Source organism: Panthera pardus, unplaced genomic scaffold (genome assembly GCF_024362965.1).
Source record: "Panthera pardus isolate Hobbes unplaced genomic scaffold, ASM2436296v1 HiC_scaffold_15, whole genome shotgun sequence".
Classification (NCBI taxonomy): domain Eukaryota; kingdom Metazoa; phylum Chordata; class Mammalia; order Carnivora; family Felidae; genus Panthera; species Panthera pardus.
The window spans coordinates 1368558-1384573 of record NW_026526710.1 but is presented as its reverse complement, the minus strand read 5'-3'; the positions used below and the strand labels follow the sequence as shown (position 1 = coordinate 1384573).

General features: G+C 55.4%; 1 protein-coding gene across 2 annotated transcripts; it reads right to left on the bottom strand.

The window, feature by feature from the left end:
• Positions 1-1555: 1555 nt before the first annotated feature.
• Positions 1556-11905, bottom strand: CDK2AP1 (cyclin dependent kinase 2 associated protein 1). 2 transcript variants are annotated; one of them, XM_053901952.1, is made up of 4 exons: positions 11752-11905; positions 7065-7162; positions 5428-5554; positions 1556-2319 (listed from the first exon to the last, which is right to left on the bottom strand). In XM_053901952.1, exons 1-4 carry the CDS (start codon positions 11804-11806, stop codon positions 2252-2254), a joined length of 348 nt encoding a protein of 115 aa, XP_053757927.1. In that variant the 5' UTR covers positions 11807-11905; the 3' UTR covers positions 1556-2251. The 2 variants fall into 2 exon arrangements, with proteins under 2 accessions (XP_053757927.1, XP_019323180.1); XM_019467635.2 differs by lacking the exon at positions 11752-11905 and adding an exon at positions 7568-7802.
• Positions 11906-16016: the final 4111 nt, after the last annotated feature.

Here is a 16016-nt window from a genome sequence, read left to right as displayed (position 1 = left end):
CAAAATACACACAATGGGGGCACCTGGCTGGCTCAGTCAGTAGAGCACGCAACGCTTGAGGGTTGTGAGTTCGAGCCCCACGTGGGGTTTAGAGCTTACTTAAAAAGAAAACAAAAAAAAAATACACCCGACATTCCCTAGGAGTTGACTTATAAGTAGATTTATGAGATGAAGGCCCAGAACCTGATTTGTTTGCGAATTTGTGCAACACCGATCACTCAAGCTGCATTTGACCCTACAACTGTTTGGGGTTTTTAGGCAGGAGTAGTAGCTTGGCTTGTCAGAACACATCTGGAGTTCACGCATAACACAAGTAGGGGGAAGAAGCCATGGGGCGAGAAGGCCCATGTCGAGGTCTGCAGTCAAAACCAGCCCATTCCGCAGGCACAGACGGCACGCCCAGTGCACGGATCCAAATAAATTTACCTTTAAGGCAGCCAGGTGGGGCTCTTCTCACCTTGGAGTGACCTGGTTTGGAAGTTCAAGCGGCATCCGGGGCCCTTCCCCGTTCAGAAGGCGGCCAGGTACCTGCAATGGCACACGACAAGCCGGTAATGGTGGGAAGGGAAATGGGGAGCCGTAGACAGGAGAGACAGAGGCTTCAGTCTGTCTCCTTTCTCGTACCTTCCAGGACTTGCCGTCACGTGCACAAAAGAGAGGTAGATAAGCCCGCTCCCTAGAACCTGTTCTTGGCGGCCTTTAGAACGGACATGGCTGGGACCTTGCCTTATGCCTGCAAAACTGCCCCCGTCCCTCATCTGTCTCTGTCTCCCCCTCACCACAGTGAATCCTCATTACACGGGATTAGTGCCTACGGAACGTAGTAAAAATTACCGCAAAATTCCTTCGGAAGGCACTGCTGGAGACCACCAGATTCTCAACACATCCGGCGCGACCTGGTTTTCCCCAGCACAGAGCAGGCCATTCTTCGGCGAGCGCCAGAGCGAGCTAGCTTGCGTTTAGCAGCTGCATTATATGAAAACCAGATTCCTTTTTTTTTTTTTTTAAGGTTTTATTTTTTTGAGAGAGACAGGGCATGAGCAAGGGAGGGGCAGAGAGACGGGGAGACACAGAATCCGAAGCAGGCTCCAGGCTCTGAGCTGTCAGCACAGAGCCCGACGTGGGGCTCAAACTCAAAGAGATCTTGACCTGAGCTGAAGTTGGATGCTCAACCGACTGAGCCACCCAGGCGCCCCTGAAAAACAGATTCCTTTATTTAGCACCCGGAAATGTTCACAGGATCATCAGAGAATGGCCTCATCGCGAGCGAGGCAGTGGGCAGAGTCAGTAACACCGGTTCCACTGATGTCTTGTGTTCATCCTCGGCACGAGTTTAACTCAGCTGCAGTTAAGACGCGCTGTGATGCTACTTTTGACCCCTACCTTCTGACTTAAGCAAACACATTCCTTCCTCGACCCGTGGTGTTAACAGCATCGTCACACAAAATGTTTCTGGGCCAGGTGGAAAAACACCGTGACAGGTATCTGCCACTCTCACTGAGATGTTTCTTAAGATAGCACTTAAGAATTCAAGGAACCCACACCTTCACACAAATTGTTAATGAAAATAAGCTTTATTACATCAAGTAATAAATACATACAAAGATGCAAACAGTTTTAATCATTTTCTTCCAGATGTTTGGATCAACTTACACGAAAGGCAGAACTGAAATCCACACACAGTCTTAGTAGGAATATTTTCGGGGGTTCTTGTTAGGTTTGGTAGGTTGCTCTTTCTTCTGTATTTATAACTTGTGCATTTTTAAATTTGACCTCAAAGCACTAATAGTCATGCAGGCAAATGCTTAAGCACAAAAGAAGTTACATTAAGCAGAATCCACACCATGTGGCAAACGTATGCACTAGAAACAAAACCCTGGAGTTGTTGTATTAGCTTATGAAAAGGAACGAAGAACAATCTGGGTAACATAACGGTATTCAAAAGGGAAGATAAAAGGGAGACACTGGTATCTTTGCTGTGAGATAGGTATCTTTTCCGTGCATCTTCTAAATCAATGCTTGAAAAAAAAAGAAAAAAAAACCTGGGTAATTCCTAACTATTTAAAATGTAAATCCTAATCAACGGCAAAATATTTCTCAATCTTAGAGCCTCATGAACCATGGCAGGGACACGGGAAGGAGAAACCGAACTGTTACCATTTTGAAAACAAGAGTTTCATCTGAACGTGGGAGTTGAGCTATAACTTCTCTTCTTGGAAGAAGACGGAAAACCTTCCACGCAAACAGGCAGCTAGGATCTGGCATTCCGCTCCGTTTCAGCCAAGCACTCTCGAACCAGTCCTCTGGCATGAATGATGCCTGGGAGAGAAGCAGAGGCTGAGAATCATGCGGCAGGACCCATTCCAGAAGAGAGGGCCCTTCACAACCCAGCTGAAACACCCTCACCCTGGAAGGGAACTGGGGCCCTGCATCCAAGCCACCCCAGGGTTCCCGCGGTTTGGAAAGGCGCTAGCATCCCATCCCCTCCTGGAAGGCCTTCTCTCCTGGCCACACTCCTCTTCCTGGCTCCCTGACAATCCCTTCCTGCACACAAGGGGGCAACCAGCAAGCTCTCTTCATGTCATACCGTCAGATGACTGGAGTAAACGTGTCCCCCGCTTTCACTAAACCTGACCCACTTTGGAGAGTCTGTGACTTCAAATCCTTGTTTTTCTCTGGCTTCTTCACATTCTAAACTCTAGAAGGGACTTGTCCAATGTCCAGCCTGCACAGTTAGAACGCAAGACTGCTCATTTTTGTTCAACCTTGGTCCACCGTGACGTCCGCCCGCCGGGGGGCCTAGCGCGCTTCTTCTGCCCTACCACGCCCCTGTGCATCTCTTCTCTCTCTGCTCTGGTGGTTATGGTTTGGTTGTTGGGGTTTGTTCGGTTTAGCCTTTACTGAACTCCGTGAGATACTGATCTCGTTTTAATAGACGCCAAGAATCTATTCCTCCTGAGAGACGACTGCCGGAGGGCGCTGTGAATGACGTCCCCCAAGTCACGTAGGCGTCCCACGTGTCACAAATCTTATCTCTGAGCTTCAGAAGACCTTCTCTGGAAAGGGCCAGACGGTAAATATCTCCCGACTTTGCAGGCCACACGGTCTCTGTCACAACTACTCAACTCTGCCACTGTATCGATAGAGAAAGCAGCCATTATACAAGCAATGGGTGTGGCCATATTCCAATAAACCTTTATTTATGGACGCCGAAGTGTGAATTTCAGATACTTTTCACGTGTCACAAAATCATTTTTCACCATTAGAAACTAAAAACCATTCTTGGCCTATTGGCTGCAGTTTGCTGACCGATCACCAATGCTCCTGACTCCCTTGCGCCTTTTATGACCCTTCTTCAACCTCGTTATGACATAAACTTGGCTAGCTTGTATTTGGCTATAGTTCATCATGACCAATGGTGCTCACAGGTGCTCACGCAAGACATGCCCTGGAGGGGTCACCAGGCTTATCTGTATGTTGACTTGACCCAACAGGTTTTTTGGGTGACTGCAGATCGCCTGTTCGACTCTGGCGTCCAGCATCTTCCCAGGGATTTCCACTCAGGGAACCAGCACGCCGGGTGCCAGGACTGTTTTGCTTCTCCTGACTCCAAATAGCAGCCCAGACGCAGAGCGATGCCCACCTCACCCCCAGCTCAGGTCAGGTCAACCCCACCACTCCCCAAGTCCTCTCCAGGTCCAGCCTCTTACTGCCAGCTCCCCTTCCGCACGCCGGTGCCCGTTCACCACCCAGTCGGCCGGTCCCTCCACAAAGGCTTCATCAAGGGCGGTGAAGCCCGCCGCTGTGGGCAGGCGCCCGTCCTCAGCCGGCCGTGCCCATCGCTGCCGAGTCACCGCCCCCACGGCAGCCCCTCCTCATGCCCCACACTTATAACCACAGAACGTTCCTCTCATTTCTCTCCAAACTTGCCTCTCCAACCTTCTTCAGAAACCCCACATCCCTTCTGAAATTAAATCCGCACCTAGGCCACTGCTGCTCTGAACAGCCACCTTCTAAAACAGAAATCCTCTTCTCCCCTCCGCCCGACTCACGTAGCGAGGGGACAACCTATCTCACCTGCTCGGGCAGTCACATCTTCACGGGAGTCACCTGTTTTCTGTGACCTCATGCTCCCGCCCTCCCTCTTCAGTCACAGAAGAATTTCGCAGTGTTGTCGCTCTCGTCTGCCCAGACCAGGAAGGACCCATGCGCCCCACTGGGCTCTGCTCCAAAGATCTGACAGCAGAGGGCAGCACAGGACCCGGGACCTCATGACTCCTGGTCACCGGCTCCCCCAGAGGAGGGGGACCCGTGCGTCTGACCTCCTACAGCTCCCGGGACCGGTGTCGGCCAACATTAGACAAAGCTGCAGGACCTGGGCTATAAAGATTCCTTGTTTAGGGATGCCTGGGATTCGTATTACGTACAGATTTTCTAACAAGAAGTCTCTAACGTCCTCTAGCAGTTCTCAACCTGCTTTGAAACTCAGAGACATGGAACTGAAATCCAGACACTCCTGAACCTGTGTAAGCAATTATCCTGTACAAACAAGTAACCAACATGGAAACACAGGGGCAGTTATGTTAAGGATCCCCGGATACCTGTTTTAGGGAGAGAATCAGTAACAAATTTGATGCCTTCACTAGTATTAATAACAGCATACTTGGAACATACTTTACATTTAAATGGCATTTAAACAGATTGAAAGCTGGGGGGGGGGGGGACCTGGGTGGCTCAGTCTATTAAGTGTCTGATTCTTTTTTTTGTTTTTTAAATGTTTATTTGTTTTTGAGAGAGAGGGGAGTAGAGCAGAGGGGCAGAGAGAGAGGGGAACAGAGGACCCAAAGTGGGCTCTGAGCAGAGAGCCCGATGCAGAGCTTGAACTCCCAAACCGTGAGATCATGACCAGACGCTTAACCAACTGAGCCACCTTTAAAAAATTTTTTTAATTTGGGGCACCTGGGTGGCTCAGTCGGTTGAGCGACCGACTTCGGCTCAGGTCATGATCTCACGGTTCGGGAGTTCGAGCCCCGCTTGGGCTCTGTGCTGACAGCTCAGAGCCTGGAGCCTGCTTCGGATTCCGTGTCTCCCTCTCTCTCTGTTCCTCCCCCACTCACCCTCTGTCTCTCAAAAATAAATAAATATTCAAAAAAAAAAAACAAAATTAAAAAAAAAAAGATTCCTTGTTTAAAGCACGAGGACTCTCCCCCGAGGCACGCCAGGCCTTCCCATCAGATCCCAAGGATGGTCTACATCCCACATCCCACACACCCGCCCCCCCACTGCCCCTGCCTGCCGTCAACATATCAGATTAACAAACTGGGAGCCCAGGGAGCCCCTGGGGCGTAGGGGACTCTCCTCCCAGAAAATCTTTCACAGCAGTTAGCACCCAGCAGGGAGGTCCAGGGAGTCGGGGACCCGACTTACCTCGTTTTAGTCTCTCCATGGCGCTCTTACTCCCCGCATAGGTGGGCCTGATCTCTTTCCCCAGCTCCTCGATGATGGCCAGCAGCTCAGCATATTTGCTTTGGGGCACCTGGCTGTTCCCAGTTCCCTGGAATGAGAAGGAGAAGTTTAGCTGGACCGAACCCTAACCTGACCCCAAGGTCACGGTCAGGACCCCACCACAGGCCAGCCGCAGCGAGAGCAGGGCAGGGAGAGGCCGACCCAGAGGGTCCAGCCTGAGGGACGACCACAGACCAGACTGCCGGGCCTCTGTGCTGTCCTCCTACACTTGAGGAAACCACTAGCGGCCTCCAGAAAACTCGGCCTCCAGAAAACTTTTATCATCTCAAATGAGGAAAAGGAGAACTGGTTTTCTCGGCCAGAAAGGGTCCACCGGGAATTTCCCGGGACCCAGGTGGACGCGCCAGAACATCCTGGGGGATGACAGTCCAGAGCAAGTGCGTGAGACGGGGGCCACACCTCGGGGTCAGCAGGGCTACACGTAACTACCAAAGACCATTTGGACAGAATCCAGAAGGTGTTTCAGTTCACCTATCCTCTGCCACCCCCCCCCGCCCCCGTCAGGGCCCACCCCACAAAACCCTTTTCTCCAGATCCCACCCACCGCCCCAGCAAGCACCGCAAGGAGTGAGGAGGGGGTCCCCGCGAGTCCCCCCTCCCCGCCACAAGGCCCTCGCCTGCTCCTCCCTCCTCCTCTGCTGCCTCTGTCTCCTGGCCTCCAGGGCCTTCCTCCCGTCCTTGCCCAGCTCCTCAGCGCCCTCCACACGCCGCCGCCACTTCTTCCCGCGGTGGCGCCACACCCGCTTCTGCTCCTGGGACAGCGCGGCCTGGTGGGGCATGACCGGCCACCAGCCCGTCCCAGGGGCGGCCTCCACGGCGACCTCAGAACGCAGACACGTTCCAGCAGAGAACCCTACCGCGGCCACGGCCTGGCCGGGTCCCTCCACGAGCAACAACAGGCAGTGAGGCCAGTGGCAGCATCGACCCCACTCAATGGCGAGGAACCGCATCTCCGCGAGGTCACCAAGCAGGGGTCAGTCTTGGAAGTGGCAGAATCAGGTGGAAACCCAAATGGCCTGGCTCAGGGGCCACCAGCCCCCACTGAAGTGCACCTGGGCTCCAGGAGGATATCGGCCCTGTCCTCTTATCTTTGCTGGGGCCGTGACCTTGTGGGGAGTGAGGGGCCACAGGGTCTCCTCTCCTCTGTCCAGGCTCGGATCCAGAGCCCAGGTCAGGCTTACTTACTTCCCCAAGAACCAGGATCAGAGACCCCCGCCCAGGGATACACATGGGTGGTGGCACCAATGGAACAGCGGCGCTCAGGGCTTCCAGCCTTTCCTTGGGCTCCCCCATCCCCCATCTCTCGGTGCCCCCATGAACCGCCCCGCCGCCCCCCATCTCTCGGTGCCCCGTGAACCGCCCCACCCCGCCGCTCCCCCGCTGACACACCCAGCCAGGAAGCTCAGACGACTGCTCCCTTACATCATTTTTACTCCTTCATCTGTCCCACCAGCTCCCCCGCCCTGGACGGTGGGAAGCATGTCCCCTCAGTGGCCAGGCCAGAAGCCCTCCTGCCAGGCGTCCCCCCGCTGCCATACCTGAGTGTAGCCTAAAGACGGTGGCCCGTAGTCGCTCAGCAGCTGGCGGTACTGCGAGGACGTCGCCATACTGGTGGAGGGCGGGTGCACGCTCCCAGCTGTGGGGGGAGGAGAGGAGAGTTCGGGAATCGTGTAGTCGTACCCAAAGCAAAGACTCTGGGTCTTGCCACAGTCCCCCTCCCCAGGACCCAGGCCACCAACAGTGGTCTTTTGTCTTCGCAGGACGGGCCAGAGACCCCGCTCCCGTCCTCTGGTTTGGCGATGGCCAACACAGCCCAGACGAATGGCGGAAGGCAGCTAACGGCTCACTGCTCCTCGTACCCGCCACCAGGGCGGACGTCGCTCATCGACCGCAGAACAACTTCCCATCCGTGCAGTCAGGCTCGGTGGCCAAGGTGAAACCCGCTGCCATTCTCAGCCTAATCCTCGCTAGTCCCTTTTCCCTGGGTCCTGCTCCCCAGAGGTCGATGACCTAGAGCCACATCACTGCCGCAAGAGCGCACCTGCTCCTGAGGCTGGTCCACATCGGGCTAAAGCTTCCCGCGTGCCCAAATCTCCGCTGGACGCATGCTAAGGAAGACAGAGGGAGGGTTTAGAGGATCTGAGACGCAACCCTGGCTGGGGCCGGGTTCGACGGACACCGAGTCAGGAATCCGGAGTTCATCACAGCCTCTCTGTGTGTCCTCAGAAGCCTCTCGCTCTCGCTGAGCCCCCGTGGCTCCCTCCCCAAAGTGGGGACAGGACTCTTGACAGTCTGATTCTACGCCCCGGATGGCTCACATCCAAAGAGGGGAGGGAGAGGGCCCCACTCATGGACTGCAACACTCGGAGACACCGTCCCTCATCTGTGAGGGACCACGTGGGGACAGGACCCAGCTAAGAATGGAGTCTCCTGGATGGGGGGGTGGGGAGTCATCAGCAGGGAATTTTCCGGCTCCGGCTCAGTAACTGGCAGCATGCAGACCCATAATGGCGTCCAAGTGGCCATTAGCGGGTAGAGGATGTCCTGCAGAATTACAAACAGCGGTAACCATGGAGAATTTACCTAGCCCTCCTCGGCAGCCGCCCGCCTGCCTCCACGCCCAGTCGAGGAGCAGCTCCCCCTCTGCCTGCCGCCCCCAGAGCCGAACGGTCTCTCGCGCACACGGCGGACTACGCAGACTTGGCCCCGGGGATGGACAGCTGGTGCCAGGCTGGCCAAACCGACCAGCTGCTCATCTGGTGTGAGCAGGGGAGGGAAGGGGAGGAAGGAAGCTCAGGGGCGCAGGCTGATGGAGTGGAAGGGGCCCGAGGGGGGCCCTGGAGCCCCTCAGGGTAGAGAGACAAACGGTCCAGAGAGGGGAGGTGTTCCCTTGAGCCACACGGCACAGAGGAGGCTAGCCCCCTGACACCCGTCCCTCCCTCTAGGAGCCGGGGACAGCTCTGGACCCAAGATGTCTTTCTCGCTCTCAGGCCTGCCCTGGATTTCACCACCTCCTCACACCCCGGGACCCAGGTTTAGGCTCAAATGTGGGATGCCCAGTCGGGAAATACGGATTCTGCCACCTCTAAGCTGCTAAGTGAGCACATCACCGGGCCACTCCTAGCCTCAGTCGCCATGCCTCTGGAGTGGGGATAATACACCTGTGCTACAGGCAAGCAGCGCTCAGGACGGGGGTGCACCACCAGCGCGTCCGTGACCTCCATCCAAGGCAACCGCGATGTGCAGGGGCCAGAGCACAGGAAATGGGACTGGGTGGGTGCCCCCCAAGCACCCTCACCACATCAGCCAAACCCCAACTTCCTCAACCCTCTGACGTGGGCAGTGAGTGTGGTCTTTGCAGCCCCGGACCCGGGTTCCAGTCCTGACCACTACAAGACATCGCCCCTCTCTGGAAGGCCAGAATGCTAAATGCCAGGGCCCACGGGGTTACGTATCACCACACAGCACCTCAAGTGTCTAGAAGATTCCACTCCCTGGCAGGAGGCGAGGGGACTCAGGTGTGCATTCTCTGCACCACCCTTTGCCCTCACCTCTTGTTGCTCCTGTCTCCCTCCCTGGCCCATCCTCTCTCCTACTGACAAGGGCCCGGACCAGGAACCGGTCTGGCTGTGCCACTCCTGGCTGCGTGACCTTGGACTAGGGCCTTCGCTCTCTGGGCCTCAGTTTCTCCATCTGTTTGAGGCAATGGTTCCCAATAGAATGTCTAAAGGCTCTAGATCCCACTCTTCCACGGGGCTAGGGTTAAGTCTCGGGGGGCTAAGGGAGAAGGAGGAGAAATCGCCCAGTTGGGGCTGGGGAGGGGGGGGAAGGTCAGACAACTGCTCTGGGCTTGCCTCTCCCATCATCAGGTGACGCGGTACATGACCCCGATTCTGTGCCAATGCCAGTCCCTTACTCGGTGTCGAAGGCGGGGGCGGCGGGGGGTGGGGGTGGGGGCTTCTGTGGTCCTGGAGAGACTTGGCAGAAGGGCCCTGAGTTCGACTCCTGCAGAGGCAGGGAGGGCCGGTGCATCGGGCTGCAGGAGGCCAGGGAGAAAACCAGACTGGGCGTGAGCACGGCTGTCTCTGAGCATCACAGACAATGCGCGCAGTGTGCGGGGACCAGGGAGGGCCCGGAGCCGAGGGAGGGACTGGCAGAGGCCAGCAGCTCCTGGGGCCAGGCGCAGCTCCCCGCCCCCACGCCAGACAAAGAGCAGCCTGGGCCTGGGGAGCTGGCGGCCTTCCCGCCACTTGGGGCGCCTGGGGAGGGGGGGGGATGTGCTCTCCGGCGGGGAGGCGGGGGCTTTGTCTAACTCCGCCACTGCCACCACCGGCCAGGCCGCGGCTTGGCAACCCGCGAGGAGGCAGGGCTGGAGGGCGTGAGGGATGATGACAAGGAAGCCGGAGGAGCGGCGGCGGAGAGTCCATCTTGGATGCAAATGGCAGGGGGAGATTGGGGCTTTCTAAAGGGTCCATGGGGAAGGGCGCAGCCCGCCACGAAAACACCAGATTATCTGGGGACCTCAGCAGTCCTCCTGGAATTCACCATGGAAGAAAACCTGTGCACAGGTGCCGGCCAGCCCAGAACAGGGCTTCAGGGGTCCTGAGTGGGTGCCCCTGTCACTTGACCCCAACCCCCAAAAGTCCCCGTTTAAGGCACCTGCCTCAACTATACTAGGGCAGGCCTGAGTTTTCCAGCGTGTCCAGGCTGGCAGCAAGACCTTGCACGCAGCCCACCCCAGAGACAGACGCAGGAGTCCGGGAAAAATCCTACCTGGGCCACAAAGCCTGTCTTTGTAAGGTCTGCAGACCCCAACGGTGGTGAGAACATTTGAGAAAATAGTGGCTGTTTGCTCTTGGGACTCAGTAACCAAACGTAATCGATTCAACTATGCCCCCAACCGAACCCTGAAATCTTAACCCTTTCCAACCCCCCAATCAGTGTCCCGTAAGTTAAAATACATATACATATATATATGGCTTTTCTGGGTTCCTCTTCAGATTTTTGGAGTGATGGAGTCATCGTTTGGAGACAAGGCCCAAAACTTGCAGCCAACTGCCAACGTGGCATTTCTGACCAGCAAGGCCAATCCCCTCCCCCACAAGGCCTCTGCCCCCTCCCCCCTCCAGCGCGCCTGCTTTTTTGGAAGTCTATTTCCAACCAAGCGTCTAAAGGAGAAAGACCCAGGCACCGGGAAAAAGTCGGTCACACCCTAACTCACAATTTTCTTCCCTCCCACCCCGGGTCTCCCTTGATCCCTGGGGCAAGCCCCCTGGGCACGGCCTAAAGCTCCTGACAACTTCTGGAGGAGTTTCCTGGGATCACCCAGGTCCAGCCCCCGGGGAACAGAGAGGACGCCCCCAGCCCATTCCCTGGCTTCCGCACAAGGGGCCTTCCAAGCCCAGACTTGGGGGCTCCGAGACGCGGGGTCTGCGCTGAAACGCCGCTCCCACCCACCGCCCGCAGGCACTCGGGAACCCCCAGTCTCCCAACTTCTGTCACTCCGCGCACGCCTGAGAGGACCTCCGGCGTGCCGCGTTCCGGGTACCCCTGCTCCGGCGCGCCCGGCCGAGCCCCCCTCCGCCCCCTGACGATCGAGTCCCCTGCACCGCCGGTGACCCCAGCGGCCCCGCGCCCTAAGGGGCGCCTGCACCTGGCACGCGGGTCGCCCCCGCCCGGCCCACGCGTGGCTGGGCCTTGCTCTCGTGCACCCCTGCAGCCCGGGCCCCCCGACCCCCAGCCCGGGCCCGCGCCCCCGCTCCGCAAGGGCGGCCCGGGCCCCGGGCCCCGGGCCCCGCGCCCCGCGCCCCGCTCCCGGCGTGGCCCGGCCGCTCCCGACTCCCGCCGGCAGGGGCCCTCGCCGAGCCGCCCAAAAGCCGGAGGAAAAAGGAGCAGAGAAAAGCCTCCCCCGCCCTCGCCCGCCGCGCTCCCCGCGATCCCTCGGCCGCCGGCGTGGGGGGGACCGCGGCGGCCGCCCGCGCCCGCGCCCCCGGCCCCGACCCGGCCGATCCCCGCCGCCGGCGCGGGGCGCCCCCGCGAACTTTGGCGGCTCGGGCGCCGGAATCATGGCGGCGGCGGCCGCGCTGCCCCGGGCCGGGACCCGGTGCCCGGCGCCCCCGGCCACCGCGGGCCCCCGGGAGCCGGGGCCGGGGCCGGGCGCGCCGGCCCCCAACTTGGCGGCACTTGGGGCGCGGCGCGCGCGGCCCGCGGGGCGCACTCACTCACCGGCGTTGAGGGAGGCGGCGGGCATGTGCGCGGCCAAGTTCGGTTTGTAAGACATCCCCCCGAGCGGCGGGGCGCGCCGGGGCGCCGCGGGGCCAGGCCCGCGAGGGCGGCGGCGGCGGCGGCGGCGGCGGCGAGGCCGGGCGGCGGCGAGGCGGGCCCGGCGTCCGAGCGCCCGTCCGTGCGCCCGCCGAGCTCCCGCGCACTTTTTGTTGTTGACGGCTCGGGCCGCACCGGCAAATATGGCCGTCCCTCACCCTGACACCCGCTGCAGTATATCACCCATACATCGGGCGGGCGGGCGCAGGGGCGGCCGCAAACTTTGAGCGGAGCCAGCGGGGCCGGCCCGGGCCGGGAGGGGGCGGCCCGGCGCGCCGCGGCCCGGCGTCAGGGGGCGGCTCCGCCCGCGGCCGCGCCCCGCGCCTCCGGCCGCGCTCGGCGCCCGCAACTTGGCAAAGTTTGGGGGGCTGGGTCCCGGCGGCGCCCGAGGCCCGCGTGGGTCCCTTTCTTCTTCGAGGCTCTCCGTGTGCCTGGATAGTCGCGATTTTACTGCTTCGTCTCTTTCTTCCTTCCTTTCTTTCTTTCTTTTTTTTTTTTTTTAAATAGCGAGGTAGGATTTCAGAATTACTTTTTTCCCCCTTGACTGTGGGGGCAGGGATGGAAAATTACCTGGAGAAAATGGTGGCGAGTGGTATTTTTAAGCACGTAGATCATTCCAGACGCCGAAGTCTGGCCATTCCCCAGAATAAGAACAACCAATTCTTGACATTGATTTCAAATAAATTTCGTGTCCCTGTCTGTATTAAGTGGTTTTTAACTCCTTGGGGGCCTGCGAGTCTCCTTGGATTCTGACGAAAGCCAAAGGCCTCTTTTCTGGAAAATTCACTCTTTAATTCACGTAACTGTACATCTTACCTCAGTCAGGTATTCGAGAAGCGCCTACTGTGTGCCTGGCACCTGTCCAGGCGCCAAGGAGGATGAATTTGACGTTGCTACTCTTCTGGAGTTTGCATTACAGTTTTTGGTTCTCCTTCAACGCCTACCCCTCCAGCCCATCCTCAGGTCTGGCTGAAACATATCAAATATATATCTTGGATTAGATGACTAAGCTTTTGAAGGTACTGCTTCTTGGGGTTCAGCTTAAATAGTAAAGTGCGTCAAAATACACAAGATGCCCACCCTTTTCTGCCATTTTTAATCGCCATGCCTTGCAGATTTTTTCATTAGTCACAGACCTTCAGGCACATCTGGATCTAGTGAGGAACGCGTCAAATTCTCTGCCTGGAGGGAGGGGATACCACACATGCCTTCCTTCCTTCCCTTTAGGATTAAAAGTGCGTGGGTGACAGGCACCTGGCTGGCTCCGTCCGCAGAGTATTGACTCTTGATCTCAGGGTCATGAGTTCAAACTCCAGGTTGGGCGTGGAGCCCACTTACAAAGAATAATTTTTTTTAATGTTTATTTATATATTTTTTTTAGTTTATTTATTTATTATTAGAGAGAGCACATGCTGGGGAGAGGCAGAGAGAGAGGGAGACCCAGAATCCGAAGCCGGCTCCAGGCTCTGACCTGTCAGCACAGAGCCGGACGCGGGGCTCAAACCCATAGACCCACAGACTGTGAAATCATGACCTGAGTCAAGTCAGACACTTGGCCAACTGAACCGCCCAGGCTCCCCAACATTTTTTTTTAAAGTGAAGGTGATACCCCCTCTCCAGCTTAAGCAGTGCCCCCGGTGATCAGCTTTAAGCTAGTTCAGCCAAGGGTGCTCAGTGAAATTTTACTTAGTGAATGAATTGATGTCACCCTCTCCTTTGCTGCCCCAGGGTCCCACAGGGTAGCACTGTTCAATAGAAATATAAATGCGAGCCACAAACATCATTTTCAATTTTTCAGTGGTCACAGTTTAGAAAGTAAAAGACACTGGCAAAACTGATCATATACTTAACCCAATATGTCTTGAGCAGAATGATTTGATTATATCATGACCATAAATTAAGGTACTTTATATTCTTTTCATCTTACAGTCTTCAAAACCTAGCGTGTATTGTATACTCATAGGACATCTTAATTCAAACTAGCCACATTTCTTTTTTTTGTTGTTATTAAAAAAATTTTTTTAATGTTTATTTTAGAGAGAGAGACAGAGCGTGAGCAGGGGAGGGGCAGAGAGAAAGGGAGATACAGAATCTGAAGCAAGCTCCAGGCTCTGCGCTGTGAGGACAGAGCCCGACACAGGGCTTGAACCCATGAACCACAAGATTATGACCTGAGCCGAAGCCGGATGCTTAAGTGACTGAGCCACCCAGGCGCCCCTGGACTAGCCGCAGTTCAAGTGTGCAATACCCACGAGAGTTAGCGGTTTTCCTATTGGACAGTGCAGGGCTAGAAGCTGCAAGCACAGAGCTCACACAGCACACACACCTGGGTACTGGCTCCACCCATTAACTGTTTGTGTCTTCCTTGGCACAAGAACCTGATTCTCAGCGATCTGCCCCATCCCTCCGACAAATGGTCTGGGCTATTCTCTTTCGATGTTAACTTTTGTTAATGCTAATCTATTTTCGAAAGTCAGAGAGAGACAGATCGTGAGCGAGGGAGGGGCAGAGAGAGAGGGAGACACAGAATCCGAAGCGGGCTCCAGGCTCTGAGCTGTCAGCACAGAGGCCGACGCGGGGCCCCAACCCACAGGCTGTGAGATCATGACCTGAGCCAAAATCAGACACTTAACTGACCGAGCCACCGAGGCGCCCCCCTCCTTTTGTTTTTAATTGACGTATAATTTCCTTAGCACAAAATTTCCCCCTTTAAAATAATTGACTGGTAATTTACAATTTGCTGGTTTTGGTATACTCACAGTTGTGCAGCCATCATCAGTACCTAATTCTAGGACATTTTTGTCACCCCCAAAAGACACCCAATGGCTGTCACTCCTCATTTCTCACTACCCCTGGCTTTAGGCAACCAGTAACCTAAATTCTGTCTCTACGAAGTCACGTACGCTCGACACTTCATATAAATAGGATTATAGAGGGCCGCCTGGGTGGCTCAGCCAGTTGAGTGTCTGCCTCTTGATTTCAGCTCCGGTCATGATCTCACCGTAAGAGTCGGAGCCCCACATCGGGCTGTGCGCTGACAACGCGGAGCCTACATGGGATTCTCCGTCTCCCTCTCTTTCTGCCCCTCCCCTGCTCACTCTCTCTCAAAATAAATAAACATTAAATAAATAAATAAATAAATAAATAAATAAATAAATAAAAATAAATGGAATTATACAATACGTGACCTTTTGCCCCTGGCTTCTTTCACTTGGCATGATGTTCTCAAGGTTCATCCATGTTGTAAAACATACCAGTACTCTGTTCCTTTTTATGGCTGACTAATATTCCACTGTATAGATAAACTACATTTCGTTTACCTCCTTACCCGTTGAGGTACATCTGGATTCTTTCCACTTTCTGGCTCTTGTGAATAGGGCGGCTGGAAACATGGGTGTGCAAGTGTCTGTGTGGACATGTTTCCAATCCTCTGGGATCTATACCCAGGAATGGAATCCCTAGGCCATGTGGTAACTCCGTTTCATTTTTTGAGACACTATCAGACTGCTTTCCATAGTGTCTGTGCTATTTCCCCCTCCCACCAGTGATGCGTTAAGTGGCCCAGTATCTCCACGTCTTCACCAACATTTTTATTTTCTGCCTTTTTTTTTTTTTAAGGCTTCCTAGTGAGTACAGACTGGTATCTCATGACTGATTGACATCTCTCCCTAACAAATAGTGATGTCGAACATCTTTTCCTGTGCTCCCCAGCCATTTGTATATCTTCTTTGGAAAAATGTCTATTCTGATCCTTTGCCCATTTTTTATGTTTTTTTTTTTTTAACATTTATTTATTTTTGAGAGAGAGAGAAGAGAAACAGAGCGTGAGCAGAGGAGGGGCAGAGAGAGAGGGAGACACAGAATTGGAAGCAGGCTCCAGGCTCTGAGCTGTCAGCACAGAGTCCAAAGCGGGGCTCGAACCCACGAACAGTGAGGTCATGACCTGAGCCAAAGTTGGACGCTTAACCAACTGAGCCACCCAGGCACCCCTTTAATGCTTTTTTTTTTTTTTAAGATTTTATTTTTAAGTACTCTCTACACCCAATGTGGGGCTCAAACTTAATTCTTTTATGTATTCTGGAAACCAGTTTCTTCTCAGATATACAAATTGTAAATAGTTTCTTCCATTCTGTGGGTTGTCTTTTCATTTTCTTTCTTTCTTTTTTTTT

Coding starts and splice junctions, on each gene's coding strand:
- CDK2AP1 (XM_053901952.1), bottom strand. CDS start 11,806: ATGTCTTACAAACCGAACTTGGCCGCGCACATGCCCGCCGCCTCCCTC. Junction 7,163..11,751: donor CGCCGCCTCCCTCAACGCCG/GTGAGTGAGTGC, acceptor CTCCCCCCACAG/CTGGGAGCGTGCACCCGCCC. Junction 5,555..7,064: donor CGTCTTTAGGCTACACTCAG/GTATGGCAGCGG, acceptor TTCTCATTCCAG/GGAACTGGGAACAGCCAGGT.